We start from the raw sequence: 18,880 nt of genomic DNA on the forward strand, positions 1-18,880 counted from the left end.
TCTCTCTCTCTCTCTCTCTCTCTTTCTCTTTCTCTCTATCTTGTCTGGTGTACATGAACTTATACTTGAAATGTATCTCACCGGGCAGTAATAAACCACAAAAGACACACAAGGGGATTGTTATGGCCATAATTATTTATGACGCCTATCTAATATGCTCATTAATGTAACCGCTGCAGAGGTTTTGTAAATATTGTATAATTGTGGTTTGAGTTGAGGTCATTGAATCGATCTTAATACTAATGAATGTAATTTCCAGCTAACAATTTTTGGCATAAAAATGTAATTTTTTCTCATTTTTGTAAATAGATAATAGAAAATACAATCCATTACTATTTCATTTTAAAACATCCACCATATTTTTGTTTAAATACCTACCAAACAACAAACAATAACTACCCTTTAAAAACTTTTTTTTCTTTTCATAAACTAAGAATGTAATAAAATCCTATTTTTAGATTTATAGGATGTACACCGATCAGCTATAACATTAAACCCACCTGTGTAATATTGTGTATTTCCTCTTTGTGCCAACAAATGAGCCTGGACTCCACAAGACTTCCGAACGTGTGCTGTGGCATCTGGCATCAGGACGTTAGCAGTAGATCCTTGAAGTGCTGAACAATGTCAGGTGGAGCCTTCATGAATTAAACTTTTTTGTCCAGTGTCCCGTAGTTCAGAATGAGTTCTGAGGAATTTGGAGGAGGTTAACACCTAGAACTCTTAGTCATGTTCTTCGAAACCGAGTAATTGGTTGCAGTATGAATGTACAAGGAGCATTATCCTGTTGAGTGAGACCACTGTTATTATACAATGCTCCAACATTGTTTCATAGGAGGTACATGGCAAAGGAACATCCACATGAGTGCCAGAACCCAAGTTAGTCAGCAGAACATCACCCAGAGCATCACACTGCCTCCACTGACTTGTCTTCTTCTCATAGTGTATACCTGGCCGTCTCCAGGTTAGCGATGTACCCAGGTGTCCAAATTATGTAAAATTACTTTTTATCAGACCAGGCCACATTCTTCTACTGCTCTATGGTCCAGTCCTAAAGCATACGTAGGAGTTTTGGGTGGTGTACAGAAGTCAGCAGGAGCATCCTGACCACTCTGCAGCTTCGCAGCTCAATGCTGCACTGAGTGTTCTGACTCTTTTCCATGAAAGGCAGCATGAACTTTTTTTTTTAGGGGATTGTGCAAAAATTCCCCTCAAATATCAATGAGCTTTGACCATTACTTGTTGCCAGATCACTACTTTCCACAGAGCATGTTCAGTAGGTACTTACCAACAAAAATACCAAAATATACCACAAAAGACCTGCTGTTTGAGAGATGCTCTGGCTCAGTCATCTAGCCATTACAGTTTGACCTTTGTCAAAGTTCCTGAGATTCTTACATTTTTCCTGTTTCCAATACAATAATTTTGTGAACGCACTGCTCACTTGGTAACTAATATATCAGAATTTCCACAGGTTCCTTTGTAAGGAGATAATCGATGTTAATTAATTCACCTGTCTGTGGATTTGATATTATGGCTGCTCGGTGTAACTGCAGTTTACATGGCAATTAATTGTAGATAACGTTTTTTGTTTTTTTCTTTTTTCTTTTTCAGCTTTAAGTTATGACTTGAAATGGCCAGATTCAGAAGCAGGTCATTAGATAGTACACATTTGTAATATTTCTAATCTTAGTTTAACATAAAGTCTAAGATCGAAGGAAAGTCAGTTTACACAGGCTAAATGTTCTAAATGCTAATTTTCTAAATGAGGCAAAATGCAAATGTCTAATCTAATGTTTGAAAACAGAAGCATTTGTTTTCGAGCAACAAAAAGATTCAGGGGATCAAAAAATGTGGACTGAAACCCCTTGATCATTTCTTTCCCTCTGCTGCTAAATATATATGATGATGAATAAAAAATGTTCTATAAAAAAAAAAAAAGCTAATAAAATAAACCTCTTTAACAAAATATAAAAGAGAAGATGGAAAGACTAGAAACAAAGATCCAGGTTGCCATTATATTGCTGCTGTAATATTCCTGGTTGTAATTAGCACAGAAATTGCTGCTAATGTGTCCTAATTGGGCAATATGGCTTCCACCCAGCTTGTAAAATAGCATTGATCTGGCACATCTTATTTTTCCCACAAAACACTAATCTCTCACTTTACTGCTGTGGTTTTTACTGTCATGAAACCCATCTGAACAGTTTGTATGGTCAGGGGTTTTATTGTTTTTTTTTTTTTTTAACTCTGGTGTAAAATTTTGCCATCAGTATATAAATATGAGGCTCTCCACATGTCAGCACTCACAACACAGAAAGCTAAAGAACCTTCAACACAAAAACAGAGGTCGTACAATGTAATGTCCAAAACACAGTTGTTTAAGTTGCTTAAATGCTAAAGATGTTTTGTAGGGTAGAAATGAAAACGACACTCGAGCGCATTGGCTGCAGAGAAACAGGAACAGATTCTGCCAGCGTAGTAACAGGTCAGCGAGTTAAAGCTTGAGGTCATGGTGTTTAAAGCATTCAGGAGGCGTGTCTCTGTCTGTAAATATGATCAGGGAGAAATTTCACATTGTGCTGGAGCTTTTAGCAGCATGTACAGTGTGAGGTGTGAGCTGGGACATGATGCCCAGTGATTTTTGTGTACCACAGTATAGCTGAATTCTTTCATTGAAAGGTTTTGATTATTTTTCTAAAAAATTGTGTGAAAAGAAATCAAATAAATAAATAACTTTTACAGATATATAAATGTGCTAAATCTAATACTTTTTAATCTCATTCCTAAATGTTCAGTCTAGTGATGGACAATGCAGAGACTTCATAGTCAATGTATAGTACAGGTAAAAAGCAACAGAATGCAGTTTAGCATCCACCGGAAGTGCAGATAAATATGCAAATATATGTACAGCATGTAATATATAATTGGAAAAATGTACAATAATGAAATATAAAAAAAAATGTGCAGGAGCTAAAAATCATGTGAGATTTGTTCGAGTGTAACAGTTATAATCACTAAGATTTCAGCTGCAGGAGCTATTTATAACATATAAACAGTCATGCTCTCACCAGGAAGGAGTTTCTTACTTTCTTGAAGTTAATAAGGCAAAACTTTCAGCATGTCATGTTACAAAGAAATAGTCCTCTGTCCTGAAGACTCGTGGGCATTCTGCAAGTCAGTAAATGCATTTTCTTACAAAATGTACCGAAAACGCCCAGATTTAAGGCTGTTTATTTTATTTCTTTGTGTTTGTCACAGTTAAAGTAACTCTGAAAGTTGTGTCGAGATCCATTTTCCTTGTTCTTGATTAGGATACATCAATATTTGTTATATAGATTCATACATCTGGTACAGGATCTGAGGCACTGGAAGCTTTAGTTGTTTAATGAGCTATACCAAGCTGCATGGGCTGAGGAGACGTTTGTGTTTTTCTTACTCTGTCTCTCTCTCTCACTCAGTCTTTCTCTCACTTTTACAAAGAAAGACCTTCCCAGTGGACTTTGAGATCATAATTGGCATTTTGATTGGCTGATATGCTTCCATGCCAACAGTATACTCGGTGTATATTGAGCATTTTAGCACAACTTTTAAGCACCCAGGGTATTTGCTGGATGATGGAGGCAGGTTCGCAGGCACACTGAGTGGTGCCACTCAAAGTGCTGCTGCTGCTTCCAAATTACTGCTACCACTTAGCCAGAAGCTATTTCTGTTGTACATTATTAAGACTTTTCCAAGACCAGTGCCAAGTTGTTTAGTTGTTAAAGGGTAAAGCCATTAATATAATAGGTTACACATAAAATTACATGTAAAAAAAAAACAACTTGTAAACCGAGAGTTTAACAATGGAATGGAAAACAATGGAAAACAGCTTAACAATGCAATAAATACACAAATTCACAATCACATGACTAACAGAAGACTAGCAATAACTGACTAATCAGGGTTCAATTAGTTCCATCATTGTTGTTGTGCAAAACTGTTCATGCAAGCTCTGGCCCTGAGCCATTATTGTAGACTGTTAATATTAATCACAGTTTAAATCCATCCTCAATGTTCTTGAGTTCCTCAGTAACTTTATGGATCTTTAGGCTGTTGAGGTGGAACCATCCCAAGCTGCACAGAGTGAAATCTCATTGAAGAGAACTCCATCCAGAGGCCGGGTGTCGAGATGAATCAGGAAGATCCAAAGAAAAGAAAGATAGAAACACTGGTTGCTGGTACCAGTGGTAGAGAGAGAGAGAGAGAGAGAGAGAGAGACAGAGATACATTGGAAGGAAACATGGACAGAGTACTGTATTTGTGGTCAAGTTTATACTTAATGTGTCACTTAAAATTAGGACTGAACCGATTCCTCGACCAATTTGAACACAAAAATGCATAGAGGCAAATTATTTGTTTAGTCCTTTTAACTACACATGGAGCGCTGTGTTTCCCCACAGACCATTAATACTGACGCACCACTAACGCTAAATTCTTGAGCGCTCTGGACAGGTAAACACTATGGAAACCCATTCCTGACACATAAAAAAAAGTTTGCCTACTGGTTTCTGGTTCTTCATACTGAGTAATTTATTAGGCGGAAGTGGAGTGTTGGTACTATTGGTGTATGGCACTACAATGCCAATAATAGCTTCCTGTGTAGAAAGCAATGGAGTAAGCCTCACCCTGGAGGGGTGTTTCAGACTTCAGGTTAACGACAGGTTTATATTAATGCACTCATTCAGCTATAGCAGATGCTTCACATAACTAAAGATTACTAATAAATGTATTACAATAAAATAAATGTATTTTTACTAAACAATTTATTACCAGAGCAAATCTAATAAGAGTCAATTTGGTGATGTTTTTGTGTTAGGAAACATTTATGGGCCATTTATGGAAGGAGTCTCGGTTGTCAGCATTTTGTAAAAGTAACAAAAGTTTCCCGAAACTGTAAAGTCTTCAGGACAGAGGAGTTTCCACTTTCCAATTTCTCTGTAAAATGACAAGCTGTGTTATTGTTCAGAATGAGATATGTAGAAGGGAACAGCGCTCTCTTGGATATAACACTAGTCAATTGTCTCTCGCATGATTTGCAACATTAAATATGACTGTTAAATACCAAATTGTGCATCATTTATAGAGCACTGAAGAATTGTAGTGGATTGTGTAGTTGAAGGTAATAAAAATAAGAAATGCGGTATAACTACATGTTGTGCAGTGTGTTAAGGTTTACTTTTGGAGAGTTTTTTGCTCTTATTCTTACTCATTATAACAAAGACATGAAGCCACACGTGCACAAACCTGTGTAACCTTTAGCAGTTCTGTTCTATGCTGAATGCTCTTCCTCCTCCTCACTACACCAGATGAAGCAGAATGAGCCTATAATCTTCATGATTCACACTATGATTGAGAGCTCGGCACCGAGGCCTCAACTATACCAGCAAGTAAGGTCTTGATGTACATCCAGTTTTGCACCCGTCTCTCGTATTCACAGGACCTCCTGTTACTCCTCCCTCACGGCCTCATCCAGTGTCGGGTCTATTAAAGCACATTCCATTGTTCTTTTTGGTGGTTGTTCTTTTCTTGCAGATGGTGTTAGCATGGCTTGAATGTGTTGTGTTCTCTACAACGCCATGCGAACTTGCCGACAGACGCTGGCCTGATCACCCCATTGAACGTCATTTGCGATGCACATTCATGCTGGCTGCCATGTTTTAATTTAAAAAATGAAGTATAAAAGGAAGATGATTTAACTGAACACAACCATTTTTCTGTGTTCACGTTTCCTTGTGAGGAAAAGGGAAACTGGAGCCCACCAGTTAGTCGTGGAATTTCCACTTTGTTTATTACTTACAGTATTTCTAATCTATAATTGACAAACAGGCTTAAAGGGAATGATAAGTGTTGAGTCTCTCAGCTTGGTAGCTTCTTTGCAGCTCATGGAGGACGTCCTCTCAGCCACGCTCGCTGCATCCTGCTTTTCATTACCTGAGAGGATCTGCCATGGCCAGCAGGGTCAGTTAATATGACTGAAAGCTTAGCCGCCTAGCATTTCCGATCAATGCTTTTTAAATTGAATAGGACTCATTGAGACATGCTTATTTTGTCCTGTAATATCCATCATAAGCCTGACTCGAGATTTCATCTTCCTACTGCATTCTGTGGAATAGTTCATGCAAGTTTTTTTTTTTTTTTTTAATTATTTCTTTTTTGTCCCATATGGAATCTTGTCTTTCCGTATGTATGTCCTGCTCCGCTCCTGGTGTCTCGTAATACAAGTTATGAATGTTTCACAGACATGTTCTGTGCCGGCGACACACCCACACTTTTGCCACTTTTAGAACATAAATGCTTATAAAAGTGCCGCTGCCGACCTCTTCATTTTCACTCCCCTGCTCCCTTTATCATCAGCTGGATGACTTTGTGTGTGTGTGTGTGTGTGTGTGTGTGTGTGTGTGTGTGTGTGTGTGTGTGTGTGTGTGAGTGAGTGGGGTGGGGGGGTTGTTACCAATTTTAGAGTCAGTAGATATATTTATGATACCCAGAGGGGGTACGCTGCATTACAGAGTCATCCTGCAGCATTAAAATGTTCAGATATTAAACTACAATCAGCTCCATTTGTACTGTAACCCAAGTGACACTTGTTTAGAAAGTGGGAGGGATGAAATAGTATTAGTGCCCATTTAACTGATCAGTGTGAGTGCTGCGAGTTCCGCGTCAGAGGGGAAGGGGATGGGTGCTTGTACCACCTGCGTGTTTCCAACCTGAATCTGACTGCTGCTTGTTATTGCAGATGAGTCCTGAGGCATACAGCGACAGCATCTATGGCTACAGATCTGAAGAACTGGATGTTGATGTAAGTTGACTACTATGTATTTTAAATCAAGCTTATTGCCGTGGATAAATAGAGCCGATTTACAACCTGAATTCTGCAATTTGATCTTGAGGAACATTATTCTGAAATTGTTCCACAATTTGTAGGCACAGTCTTTCACAGATGAGGCATGTTGCAGCCATTGAATTTAAAAGTACCTTCTTTTTTTCTTAATATAGTACATTTCCTATTTAATAGATATACATGATACTGTTAGAACATTTGTTAGTGAAAACACAGACAAATGCAAATCAGCTGTCTTGTCCCTGAAATTATTCACAGCTTTAATTGGTACATCTTTATGTAGGGTCACATTGTAGAAGTGTAGAGATGTTTAGGAAAGAAGGCAGTGGAGTTTTAACAAGATTGTTTAACAAGATTTTGGTTTGCTGGTACCGATTTTTAAGAATAAGGGAGACTTGCAGACCTGCAGTAACTATGGCGGAATAAAGTTGATCAGTCACACCATGAAGTTATGGGAAAGAGTAGTGGAATCCAGGCTGAGAGAAGAGGTGACCATCTGTGAGCAACAGTATGGTTTCATGCCAAGGAAGAGCACCACTGACGCATTATTTGCTTTGAGAATGTTGATGGAGAAGTATAGAGAAGGTCAGAAGGAGTTGCATTTTGTGTTTGTGGATTTAGAGAAAGCGTATGACAGGGTGCTAAGAGAGGAGTTGTGGTATTGTATGAGGAAGTCTGGTGTGTCGTAGACGTATGTGAGGGTGGTGCAGGACATGTATGAGGACAGTGTGACAGCAGTGAAGTGTGCAGTAGGAACGACAGACTGGTTCAAGGTGGAGGTTGGACTGCATCAAGGATCGGCTCTGAGCGCTTTCCTGTTTGTAGTCGTGATAGGCAGGCTGACAGACAAGATCAGACAGGACTCTCTGTGGACTATGATGCTTGCAGATTGTGATTTGTGGTGAGAGTAGGGAGCTGGTTGAGAAGAGCCTCGAGAGGTGCAGGTATGCATTGGAGAGAAGGTAAATGAAAGTCAGTAGGAGTAAGACAGAGTACATGTGTGTGAATGAGAGGGAGGGCAGTGGAGTGGTGCGGTTGCAGGCAGAAGACGTGAAGAAGGTGGGGGAGTTCAGGTACCTGGGGTCAACAGTGCAAAAATAATGGAGTGTGTGTTAGAGAAGTAAAGAAAAGAGTGCAGGCAGGGTGGAGTGGGTGGAGAAGAGTGACAAGAGTGATTTGTGGGGGGGGTGGAGACGGATGATCCGCTGTGATGACCCCTAATGGGAGAAGCAGTAAGAAGAAGAAGACATTGTAGGTGTAAAATGACTCAAAATCCACCTGTTGATTTGCACTATTTGTTCATCAGCTTCTTGAATGACTTAAACTGCTGAATCTCTACTGGCCACATTTTATTAAACACTTTATTTTGTGTAAAAAAAATTTTTTTTTAAATTGAGTTATTACGCAATGATACGTTTTTATTTTTTATTTAATTTTTTTTTATTATTATTTATTTTTTTAAAGAGTAATTTTCTTTATCCTGAGTAAAAAAAAAACTCCAGATGGTCTAATTGCAATATTAACTCGAACCCCTTGGAAACCCCGCTTGCTTTCTCTCATAGTAAACAGAGAATTAGTAGTCATTAGTCGATCTGTTTGACGAAGATAACATTTGAAGAGTATACATTAGTTAACTTTATTTTATAATGAATTCATAAGCAAGTCAGCTGAAAATAACCAGTAACTGGTAACTGCAGTTTAGTGGTTAAGTGGTAGCGCTGTGGTTAAGATGGTGGACTTCACAACGGAAGGTTGTAAGTTCAAATCCCAGAACCACTGAGCCGCCACTCTTTTTTATCACTCAACTGCTCAGTTGGATGGATGAGATAAATTGTAAACAGTGAATAAGGTTGTGTGCCAAATGTAATATTGTAACAACTGAAACATATTAAGCGGAACAACACCAGTCCATCAAATCAAATATTTTATGGATTGTTTTAATGCTAATTAAAAAGTGATAAACATGCAGCTTGCTCTGCTGCATCACTCAGCTGAATCACATGGTTTTGTCAAAGCTAACACTGTTGGATCTGGAGTGTGTGTATGTGTGTAAGAGGTTCACATTATCATTCTCTTTAGAATTTTTGTATGTTACATCTTTTATCCCACAAAAGCAAGAAAGAAAGGAAACTTTTCTTCTGTAATCTACCCTATAGTTTAGTATTACACGAATGCTATACTGAGAATGAGCTGCTACTCAAATAATACCTGCTCAGCTAGTGGTTCTGTGCAGCACCCTCTGTCCTCATGGACTTTATCTTCATTACACTGTTTGACTGTACATTCTCATGAAGGAGATAAAAGAATTTTACTCCTGCTTATTTCTTTAGGCTAAGTTAAGCAGGTTGTGTGAACAAGGCAAAGTGGTGCGGACCCAAGAGGAGAAGCTTCAGCAACTCCACAGAGAGAAGGTAGTCCACACTTTACAGTGCATCCAGAAAATATTTACAGCGCTTCACTTTTTACACATTTTATTTTACAGCTTTATTCCAAAATAGATTAAATTCATTCTTTTCCTCAAAATTCTACAAACAAAACCAAATAATGACAACATGACAGAAGTTTTTTGAAATCTTTTTAAAAAAAAATTCACATACATAATTCACATATGTACAGCCTTTGCCATGACACTCAAAATTGAGCTCAGGTGCATCCTTTTTCCACTGATCATCCTTGAGATGTTTCTACAACTTAATTGAAGTCCACCTGTGGTAAATTTAGTTGATTGGACATGATTTGGAAAGGCACACTCCTGTCTATATGAGGTCCCACAGTTACAGTGCATGTCAGAGCACAAACCATGAAGTCCAAGGAATTGTCTGTAGACCTCCGAGTCAAGTAAGGTTTATTTCTAAAGCACTTTCTTTAAAAGGTTTATTTTTAAAGCACAACAGACATTGTCTCAAAGCAGCTTTACAGAATTTTAAGAGTTAAGGTGAACGATGTGTATTTATCCCTGATGAGCAGACTGTGGCAAGGAAAATCTCCCTTAGATGTTATGAACAAGAAACCTTGAGAGGAACCAGACTCAAAAGGGGAACCCATCCTCATTTGGGTGACATCAAGAGTGTGATTATAAATCTTTAAACAAAACATAACACTGGATAGTGAGAACTAACATGAGCACTAAAGTGTATGATTATGAGTAATGTTCTTTCTTCAGTCTTATACAGACATTTGTGGTTATAGAACCAGGAGCTACTAAGCAACACATAAAATAGCTCAACATTTGCGATCATCAAAGATCCAACACCAGCTTCTCCATGCCAGAGCCTTTAAACACTCAAGAAGGTCCAGTGTCCAAGCTGCACATTAAGTGGGATCCAAATGGCACTGGTACGTCTCTGGATGGTTTGTGATGTTTGCGGGGTTGCCATCTACTTCTTTAAAGGTCCACAATCTTTATAAGGTGGGACGTGACTGGGGCTGGAGCAACCTCAGGATGCCTCGGTATGGGTAGAGAAAGACAAGCAGTGGAGAGGAATTAGCGTAGCTGTTGTTCATGATATTAACAGCACAAGTTGATAATATGCATGTGATCAGATGTACTGGAGCACAAGGTTATGATGTGATGTGTGTTGTGTAGGCTTTGCTGAAAAGATACGTTTTTAATCTGCACTTAAACTGGGAGAGTGTGTCTGAGCCACGAACACTGTCAGGAAGACTATTCCAAAGTTTAGGAGCTAAATAGGAAAATGCTCTACCAACACCGGAGTTTTGAGATCTCAGGGAGCGTGAAGGATTGTAGCGTTTTAGAAGAACGGAGAGATAATTGGGAGCTAAACCATTTAGTGTTTTGTAAATAAGTAGCAGTAGATTGTAGTGGATTTGAAATTTAACAGGTAGCCAGTGTAGGGACGATAAGATTGGGGTTTTATGATCATATTTTCTCAACCTTGTGAGAACTCGCTGCTGCATTCTGGACAAACTGTAGCTGGTTTCTTAATGATGCAGGACATCCACCAAGTAATGCATTACAATAGTCCAGTCTGGAGGTCATGAATGCATGGATGAGCATCTCTGCATAAGATATAGACAAGATTTTTCTTATCTTAGCAATATTTTTAATGTGAAAGAAAGCTGTTTTTGTAACATGGTTTATATGATTTTTAAAAGACAAGTTGGTGTCTAAGATAAATCCAGGGTATTTTACTGTTGAACTAGTAGTTACAGAATATTTGTCTAAATGCAGGTTGAATTGCTGGATCTTCTGTGTACTGGTTTTTGGGCCAATGAGCAAAATCTCCTATCAGAATTTAACAGTAGAAAGTTATGAGTCATCCGGTCTTTTAATTCTTTAACACACTCAGTTATCCAAGCCAATTGAGCTGTAATGTCTGGTTTTGATGGAGATATATAGCCTGGGTATCATCAGCGTAAAAGTGGAAGCTAATTCCATGCCTTCTAATAACATTTTCTATGGGAAGCATGTATATTCTGAAAAGCAAGGATCCTAGAACTGAACCTTGTGGCACCCCATAATTTACTTGCATTAACCTGGATAGCTTTCCATTTAAGTCTACAAAATGGTAACGATCTGACAGCTAGGATTTAAACCAGCTTACTGCCTGTCACTGAATGAGATTGCTCAGGTGCTCAACTTTAGCAGACTTTAGTGCCTGTCTGTAGCTGAGCATACTGTCTTTATATGCAAATCTAAATACCTCTAATTTAGTTTCCCTCCATTATCTTTCCAGATTACGGGCTGTTCTCTTGAGGGCATGCATATGACTATTATACCATGGTGCAGGTGTTTTTTCTCTAACCTTTTTTAACCGGATGGGGCAATGGTGTCTAATGTGCTAGTGAGGATAGTGTCTACGTTGTTAGTCATTTCCTCACGATTATCATCATTTAGGGGTTTGGTAACAAATTGAGATAAATCAGGCAGGTTATTTATGAATCTGTCCTTAGTGGTCGGAACAATAGTCCTACCAGGTCGATAATGTGGTGAAACATGGCTAATATGCTCTACCGGCAGTGTGTACAATATGAGGTAATGATCTGTGATGTCATCACTTCGAGGTAAAATATCTATATCAGTGACGTCTGCTCCGTGGGATATTATTAAATCTAGTGTGTGATTAAAACGATGAGTCGGTCTGGTGATGTTTTGTTTAACCCCGAAAGAGTTTAATAAGGCCACAAATGATAGTCCTAGGGATTTAAATATCATCTACATGAATATTAAATTCTCCTACAAGCAGCACTTTATCAAAATTGATCAAAAGGTCTGAAAGAAAATGAGCAAACTCTTGAAGAAAATCAACGTAGGGCCCTGGGGGTCTGTACACGGTGGCCAGAGCGAGAGATAGTAGGGGTTTTCTATGTATGTCTGAAAGTACAACTTTAAGAGCAAACACATCAAATTATTTAAACCTGAATCCTAATCTCTGACTAACATTAAGAAGGGCACTGTAAATGGTTGCTACACCACCCCCATGACCAGTCTGACGGGGCTCATGCTTATAAACATATCCTGACGGTATAGACTCGTTTAGACCTATGTAATCATTTGTTTAATCCATGTCTCACTGAGATAGACTGCATCGAGATTATTATCAGTGATCATCTCATTTACAATGAGTGCTTTGGGTACAAGTGATTTAATGTTTAAAAGACCAAACTTTAGAACTTTTTTGTGTTTGCTTATCTGGCATTTTTCAGTTTTTACTGCAATAAGATTTTTTTCTGGATCTTGTGTATTTATTTCTTGGTTTTACTACATAAGGAATAGATATGGTTTCTATAAAGTGGGCTGTGTGTACTTGTAACTATTTGGTTTGTTGTATAAATGTTGTCATAGTCGTAATTTGCATGATGTCTTACCAGTCAGATGGTGTGAAGCATCCTAGAGACTCTGGGTGCAGGCAATCAGGACGGAAGAACCTAGGACGCTCCCAGAAAAAATTCCAATTATCAACAACGAGAAGTTTGTGCTCTCGACACCATGACTGTAACCATTTATTTAGTGCAAAAAGTCTACAAAACTTCTCAATCTCTCGCTGGTAAGTGGGAAGGGGTCTTGACACAATGATCCTCGTTGTGGGCGATGGGCTGCGTACTGTCTCCACCAGGATCCTGAAATCCCTCTTTAAGATCTCTGTTTGCCTCAGCCTTGTGTTGTTCGCTCTGGCATGGAGAACAACAGCTCCGAAGTTCTCGTTCAGAATCGCAGGAACCTGCACAGTGACACCGAGAACACGAGCACCAGGAAAACAACCAGGTCAGCGCGGACATGCCGGACAATGGAATCTCCAAGAATCATGGTATCGCGTTCTGTCTCGCGGAGAGTGGCGAAGCGGTTCTAGGTCTGGGGCTTTTCTTGCTGCATCTGCTGCTGCAGCATCCAGGGTCCGTGGTGCACTGGTGCCGGAGTAAACGATACCTGGCGGGCCGCATTGTAGGAGCATTAGGTTCAACCCGAGAATTTACCTGGGACGAGTGAGGCATGCTGGGCAGCTGGGCATGCTCCAAGACAGGATTCTATTGATGCACAGATCTGCAGAAGGGTACAGAAAATGTTTTGCAGCATTGAAGGTCCAAATGAGCACAGTGGCCTTCATCATCTGTAAATGGAAGAAGTTTGGAACCACCAGGACTCTTTCTAGAGCGGAGCTGTCCATCCAAACTGAGCGTTTGTGAGAGAAGGGCATTAGTCAGGGAGGTGACCAAGAACACGATGGTCACTCTGAAAGAGCTCCAGCGTTTCTCTGTGGAGAGAACCTTCCAGAAGAACAACCATCTCCACCAGTCAGGCCTAAATGAAGCATGGTGGTGGCTGCATCATGCTGTGGGGATGTTTTACAGTGGCGGAAACTGGAAGACTAGTCAGATTCGAGAGAAAGATAAATGCAGTAATGTACAGAGAAATTCTTGATGAAAATCTGTTCCAGAGTGCTCTGTACCTCAGACTGGGATGATGGTTCATCTCCCAACAGGACAGTGACCCAAAGCACACAGCCAAGACAACAAAGGAGTGGCTACGGGACGACTCTGTGAATGTTAAGTGAGTGGCCCAGCAAGGGCCCAGACTTGAATATGGTTGAACATCACTGGAAAGATCTAAAAATGGTTGTGCATCGACGTTCCCCATCCAACCTGATGGCGCTTGAGAGGTTCTGCGAAGAAGAATGGGAGAAACTGCCCAAAAATAGGTGCCAAGCTTGTAGCATCAAACTCAAAAAGACTTAAGGCTGTAATTGGTGTCAAAGGTATAAATTATTGAGCAAAGGCTGTGAATATTTATGTACGTGATTGTTATTTTTATAAATGTGCAAAGATTTTAGACCCACTTCTTTCATGTTGTCATTATGGGCTATTGTTTGTAGAATTTTAAGGAAAAGAATGAATTAAATCCATTTTAGAGTAAAGCTGTAACGGAATTCTGCTATCTAATATTTTATGAAACGGTCATTATTGGTTATTGATTGGTATTTGTATGTTTAGTGTAAAGAGAGAGTGTGTGTGTGTGTGTGTGTGTGTGTGTGTGTGTGTGTGTGTGTGTGTGTGTGTGTGTGTGTGTGTTCAGCACACCCTAGAAACAGCACTTTTATCTGCAAGTCAGGAGCTTGAGATGAGCGCAGACAATCCAGCAGCTGTGCAGAGTCTCATACAGCAGAGGGATGTGCTGCAAAGCGGCCTTCTAAGCTCCTGCAGAGAACTATCCCGAGTCAGCACTGTGAGTTGTGTTTTATCTATTAAACAATGGATCAGTGAGCTGGTTGGCTTTTAATCGTCTAACTTCAGGATAATCTTGTACACCTGGGAATTCAGATTGAATCAGTAATTCTAGAATGAACTTGAAAATCTTACATGCTTAAGTTACTTATGAATTGAAGCACCCATTAAATACAGTGTCAGAAGTGTTCAGATGATAAGAACACAGTGTAAGTCTCGACACGTGGGAGGTATAATGTAAGCAAAACCCTTTCCTCGAGATCTTTTTAAACCCCGCACATTTCAGAGGTTTAAACATGTGCTGGTATTGCTAACATGCACTCAACGCTACTACATGAACATCCTGACTTCATTATGTGAGAATTGTAGTGCAGAAAATAAAATAGATTAAATAAAACCAGATGTTCTTTCCCTGTTGTGTCTGCAGAAAGAAGCAGCTCTGCCTCTGCCATGTTAATCTGTACTCTATGTGACTCTCAGGACACGCCTCGGCCTCCGTAGTGTTGCGATACGTCATTCACGTAGCAGCGGTGGTGCTGAAAGAACGCACTGGAGAGACAGTTTAGAGACGAGAAATCAATCTACATATCAAATATTAGTCACACATTATTGGTCACTTTTTAAATAATTATAGTGCATCTACTAATAATTATATATAAATAACTGTTTTTTACCCATGCAAAAATATGTTGCAATATGCATTGTAATACTTGTATCCGATGGACACTTTTAAAATCGATGCATCACATCGTTAACTTTTATGCTGATGCACCAATGCGAATCGACTACTGCCACGTCCAGGATTTAACTATCAGGATTCACGTCCAGGCTACACTTCCACTACCCTGTTGTTTTGACACATAACAGTAAATAACTGTGATTCTCAAAGCGTGGAACACGCCCCACTAGTGGCAACTAAAGATATGACAATTGGGGCGCAATGAATGGAAGCATTTATGTACAGTGGAACCTCGATACTCACAACCTTGATAATCACGGCCTCAAAAGTTCACAACTTTTTATTTGGAACCGGACTGAAAGTAACTGGCAAAATATCTGATAGTTCGCAAGAAGCCACGAGTGGCTCGAAAGTTTGGAGTAACATTTTAAAACAGTTTGTACTAATAAATTACATAAAAAATTTTGAAAAACATTGTATTATTCATTTAAAGTAGTAAACAAAACATTTATGATGAGTAATTTTGTTAAGTTTACAGTACAGTAGATGTACAATTCCGCTTGAAAAAGGACCCATCAAAAGAAGAGTCAAAACCTCTTTTTTTTTTTTTTTTTGTTACTCGCGACGGGTCATAGATCATAACCGCCGCGAGGTAACGAGTACACTGTAATCGTTTTTGTGTTCTTCATTAATCTCTTTATTTATGATTTTCTCTAATAAAGTTCATACTGTGCACTCAAAGCAACCACAAACAAACAATTAGGTCATCAGTAAGGACTACAATTCTTACACAACTACAATTTTATTTTCTCTATTTTTAACCTTATGCAATTTCCTGTTTTTCCTTTAGATCTTTAATGACAATGACAAATGAGACAATTTTAAACTTATTAATATTAAAAAATTTCCTTACCATTTTTTGGTGATGGAGGAGGAAATCAAGAAAACAGCGCTACACGTAGTGTATTTATTTTTGTATTTCCATCTTTATTTATTGAAAGTGGGAGGGGGCGCTAACCATGATCTTTCATACCCCTCATTAAATGTGCAGTTGCGCCTCTGGTTTTCTGTAGTCCATTCTCCATGAACCACTTGATTTGTATTTTGATGAAAAAGCAAATTATTGAAGATTTTGTGTCTATTTGCTTGTTTGTTTGTTTGTTTTTTTAATCAAGGAGCTGGACAGAAGTTGGAAGGAATATGATAAACTGGAGAATGCTGTGACTTTAGCTAAGAGGAACCTGCTCGATCAGCTGGAGGCCCTTGGCAGTCCTCAGGTAGCTCTACAGTACAGACCTTCCATTACTTTAGCTCTTATTATACGTATAACTCAAGCTGGTTAAAGTGTACGTGTGTGTTTGTGTGTGTGTATATACAGACAGAACCCCCTAGTCAGCAGCATGTGCAGATTCAGAAGGAGCTGTGGAGGATCCAGGACGTGATGGATGCACTGAACAAAAATAAGCCAAAGAGAAGCACTGAGCCAAGTGAGCGTTACACTTCTCTCGCTCTCTCTCTCTCTCGCTCTCTCTCTCGCTCTTTCTCTTGCTCTCTCTCTCGCTCTCACACTTTTTCCAATCTATCACACTTTTTTTTTTATCAATTAAAACCTATTGCAAATGCAAATGTTCTGAATTTATGTGGGCATAACATTGTCTTTCAGGCTTTCCACTCTCCGGTCTTCAGAAAAAGGAGGTATGTATTTCTTGCTCAGCGAAGCACTAATTTCCTTTCAAACACAAGAGAATCTCAGTGTTGCATTCAGGGTCCCAACATGCGATTCACCTTCAAGCAGTGACCTCTATCTTGGGAATATTTCCGATCTGTAGGAGTCCGATTCAGTGCCCCCACGCCCTCCACTTCCCCACATTTATGAGGGCAGAGGGCGCTTGTGTGCGACCCACCTGCCCGGCCCCAGCCACACTCAGCTTCACCCACCTCGCCCAGGCCCTCATCAACCCGAAGACCGCAAAGCTGCCCAGCGCAATGGCGGTCACAGTGTAAGATGCTGATGATCCCTAATCTCATGCCATTCCCCAGTCATGCTCCATGCTCCTTTTCCAAACAGTGTCCTTTCATCATTTTATTCTTCACTTATTCATTCATCTCCTTTGATCAGAATTCACATTGATTTTAACAGTATACTTCCCAAAAAAACACGTCGTTTTTTTTCCTCAGAAATGGATTTTTGTGTGAACTCGTTCTTGCTCGGATTGCAAATTAAGTTTTTTTTTTTAGTTGATTACAGTGTTTTGCTTCATCATATCATCCCACATAATTCATGTACACTGTCTCACAAAATTGAGTACACCCCTCACATTTTAACAACCATTGTAGTGTATCTTCTCAAGGGACAATAGAAATTAAATTTTCGATACATTTCAGAGTAGTCAATGTGCAGTTTGTATAGCAGTACAGATTTACTGTCCTCTAAAAATAATTTAACGTACAGATATTATTGTCAAAATAACTGGCAACAAAAGTAAGTACACACCAAAAAAATACCTAATACCTAAAGTGTCAGTATTTTGTGTGAGCATCATTGTCATCCAGCACTGCCTTAATCCTCCTGGGCATAGAATTCACCAGAGCTGCATAGGTTGTTGCTGGGATCCTCTTCCACTCCTCCATAATGACATCACAGAGCTGCTGAATGTCACACACATTAACATAGGTAGCTTCTCCACCTTCCACTTGAGGATGCACCACAGGTGCTCAAAAGGTTCCAGGTCTAGAGACATACCTGGCCACTTCATCACCTTCACCTTCCGCATGTTGGAATAATACATGTTGGAATCCGTGTTTCCTTTCTTGGTGTTTCTTGGTGTTCCTTACCAGCGCATCACCACACATGCTGGACACCAAACAAGTTTATCTTAGTCTCATCAGACCACAGGAATTCATGCTCTTGGGCAGGTTGCCTCCAGCAAACTGTTTGTGAGTTTTCTTCTGAGCCAGCTTCAGAAGAGGCTCTTTCTGGGGTGATGGTCATGCAAACGGACTTGTTGCAGTGTGCGACGTCTGGTCTGAGCGCCGACAAGTGGACCTTCTGCTTCTGTAACCTCTAAAGCAAGCAGCTGCAGCTCTCATGTGACTAATTTTTTAAGCAGCTTCTGCATCTGACACACAGCACAAGGACTCAACATCTTTGATGGACATTTGCGAGGTCTGTTCCGAGTGGAACCCGTCTTGGAAAACCTCTTTATGACCCCGTCCACTGTACTGTAACTCAGTTTCAGGGTTTTGCTGATCATATTATAGACTCTGCATCTTTGTGGAGAGTAAAAATTCTAATTCTCAAATCCTTAGAGAGTCTTTACCATGAGGTGCCATGGAGGCACCAATTTTAACTGATTTAATACAAGATACACAAGTTTGTACGGTCCTGTCTAGCAGACAAAAACATGAACATGATGAATATGACGTGTGGCTTTGCACGGGTTACATCACGTACAGCTGTTATCACTTAGGGTGTACTCACTTTTGTTGCCAGCTATTTTGACAATAATGGCTGTATGAGTTATTTTTCAAAGGACAGTAAATCGGTACTGCTACACAAACTGCACACTGACTACTCTAAAATATATCCAGGTTTCATTTCTATAGTATTGTCATTTGAGTTGATATACTACATTGGT

The 18,880-nt window shown here is 39.5% G+C and overlaps 1 protein-coding gene across 16 annotated transcripts in view; it reads left to right on the forward strand.

Annotated features, from left to right (window-relative positions):
* The window catches only part of plekha5 (pleckstrin homology domain containing, family A member 5), a 123,030-nt gene that overhangs the window by 95,835 nt on the left and 8,315 nt on the right, over window positions 1–18,880 (forward strand). For 7 of the 16 annotated variants that reach the window (XM_046873371.1, XM_046873370.1, XM_046873372.1 and 4 more), the window contains 8 exons: window positions 5,349–5,429; window positions 6,779–6,841; window positions 9,214–9,294; window positions 14,415–14,564; window positions 16,418–16,519; window positions 16,621–16,729; window positions 16,906–16,937; window positions 17,072–17,242. In XM_046873371.1, the coding sequence (XP_046729327.1) occupies window positions 5,349–5,429; window positions 6,779–6,841; window positions 9,214–9,294; window positions 14,415–14,564; window positions 16,418–16,519; window positions 16,621–16,729; window positions 16,906–16,937; window positions 17,072–17,242 (789 nt within the window). Of the gene's footprint in view, window positions 1–5,348; window positions 5,430–5,574; window positions 5,983–6,778; window positions 6,842–9,213; window positions 9,295–14,414; window positions 14,565–16,417; window positions 16,520–16,620; window positions 16,730–16,905; window positions 16,938–17,071; window positions 17,243–18,880 lie in introns of those variants that run through there. The other 9 variants (XM_046873374.1, XM_046873375.1, XM_046873378.1 and 6 more) reach the window with 4 other exon arrangements.

This window comes from Silurus meridionalis, chromosome 18, assembly GCF_014805685.1.
Source record: "Silurus meridionalis isolate SWU-2019-XX chromosome 18, ASM1480568v1, whole genome shotgun sequence".
Taxonomy (NCBI): Eukaryota; Metazoa; Chordata; class Actinopteri; order Siluriformes; family Siluridae; genus Silurus; species Silurus meridionalis.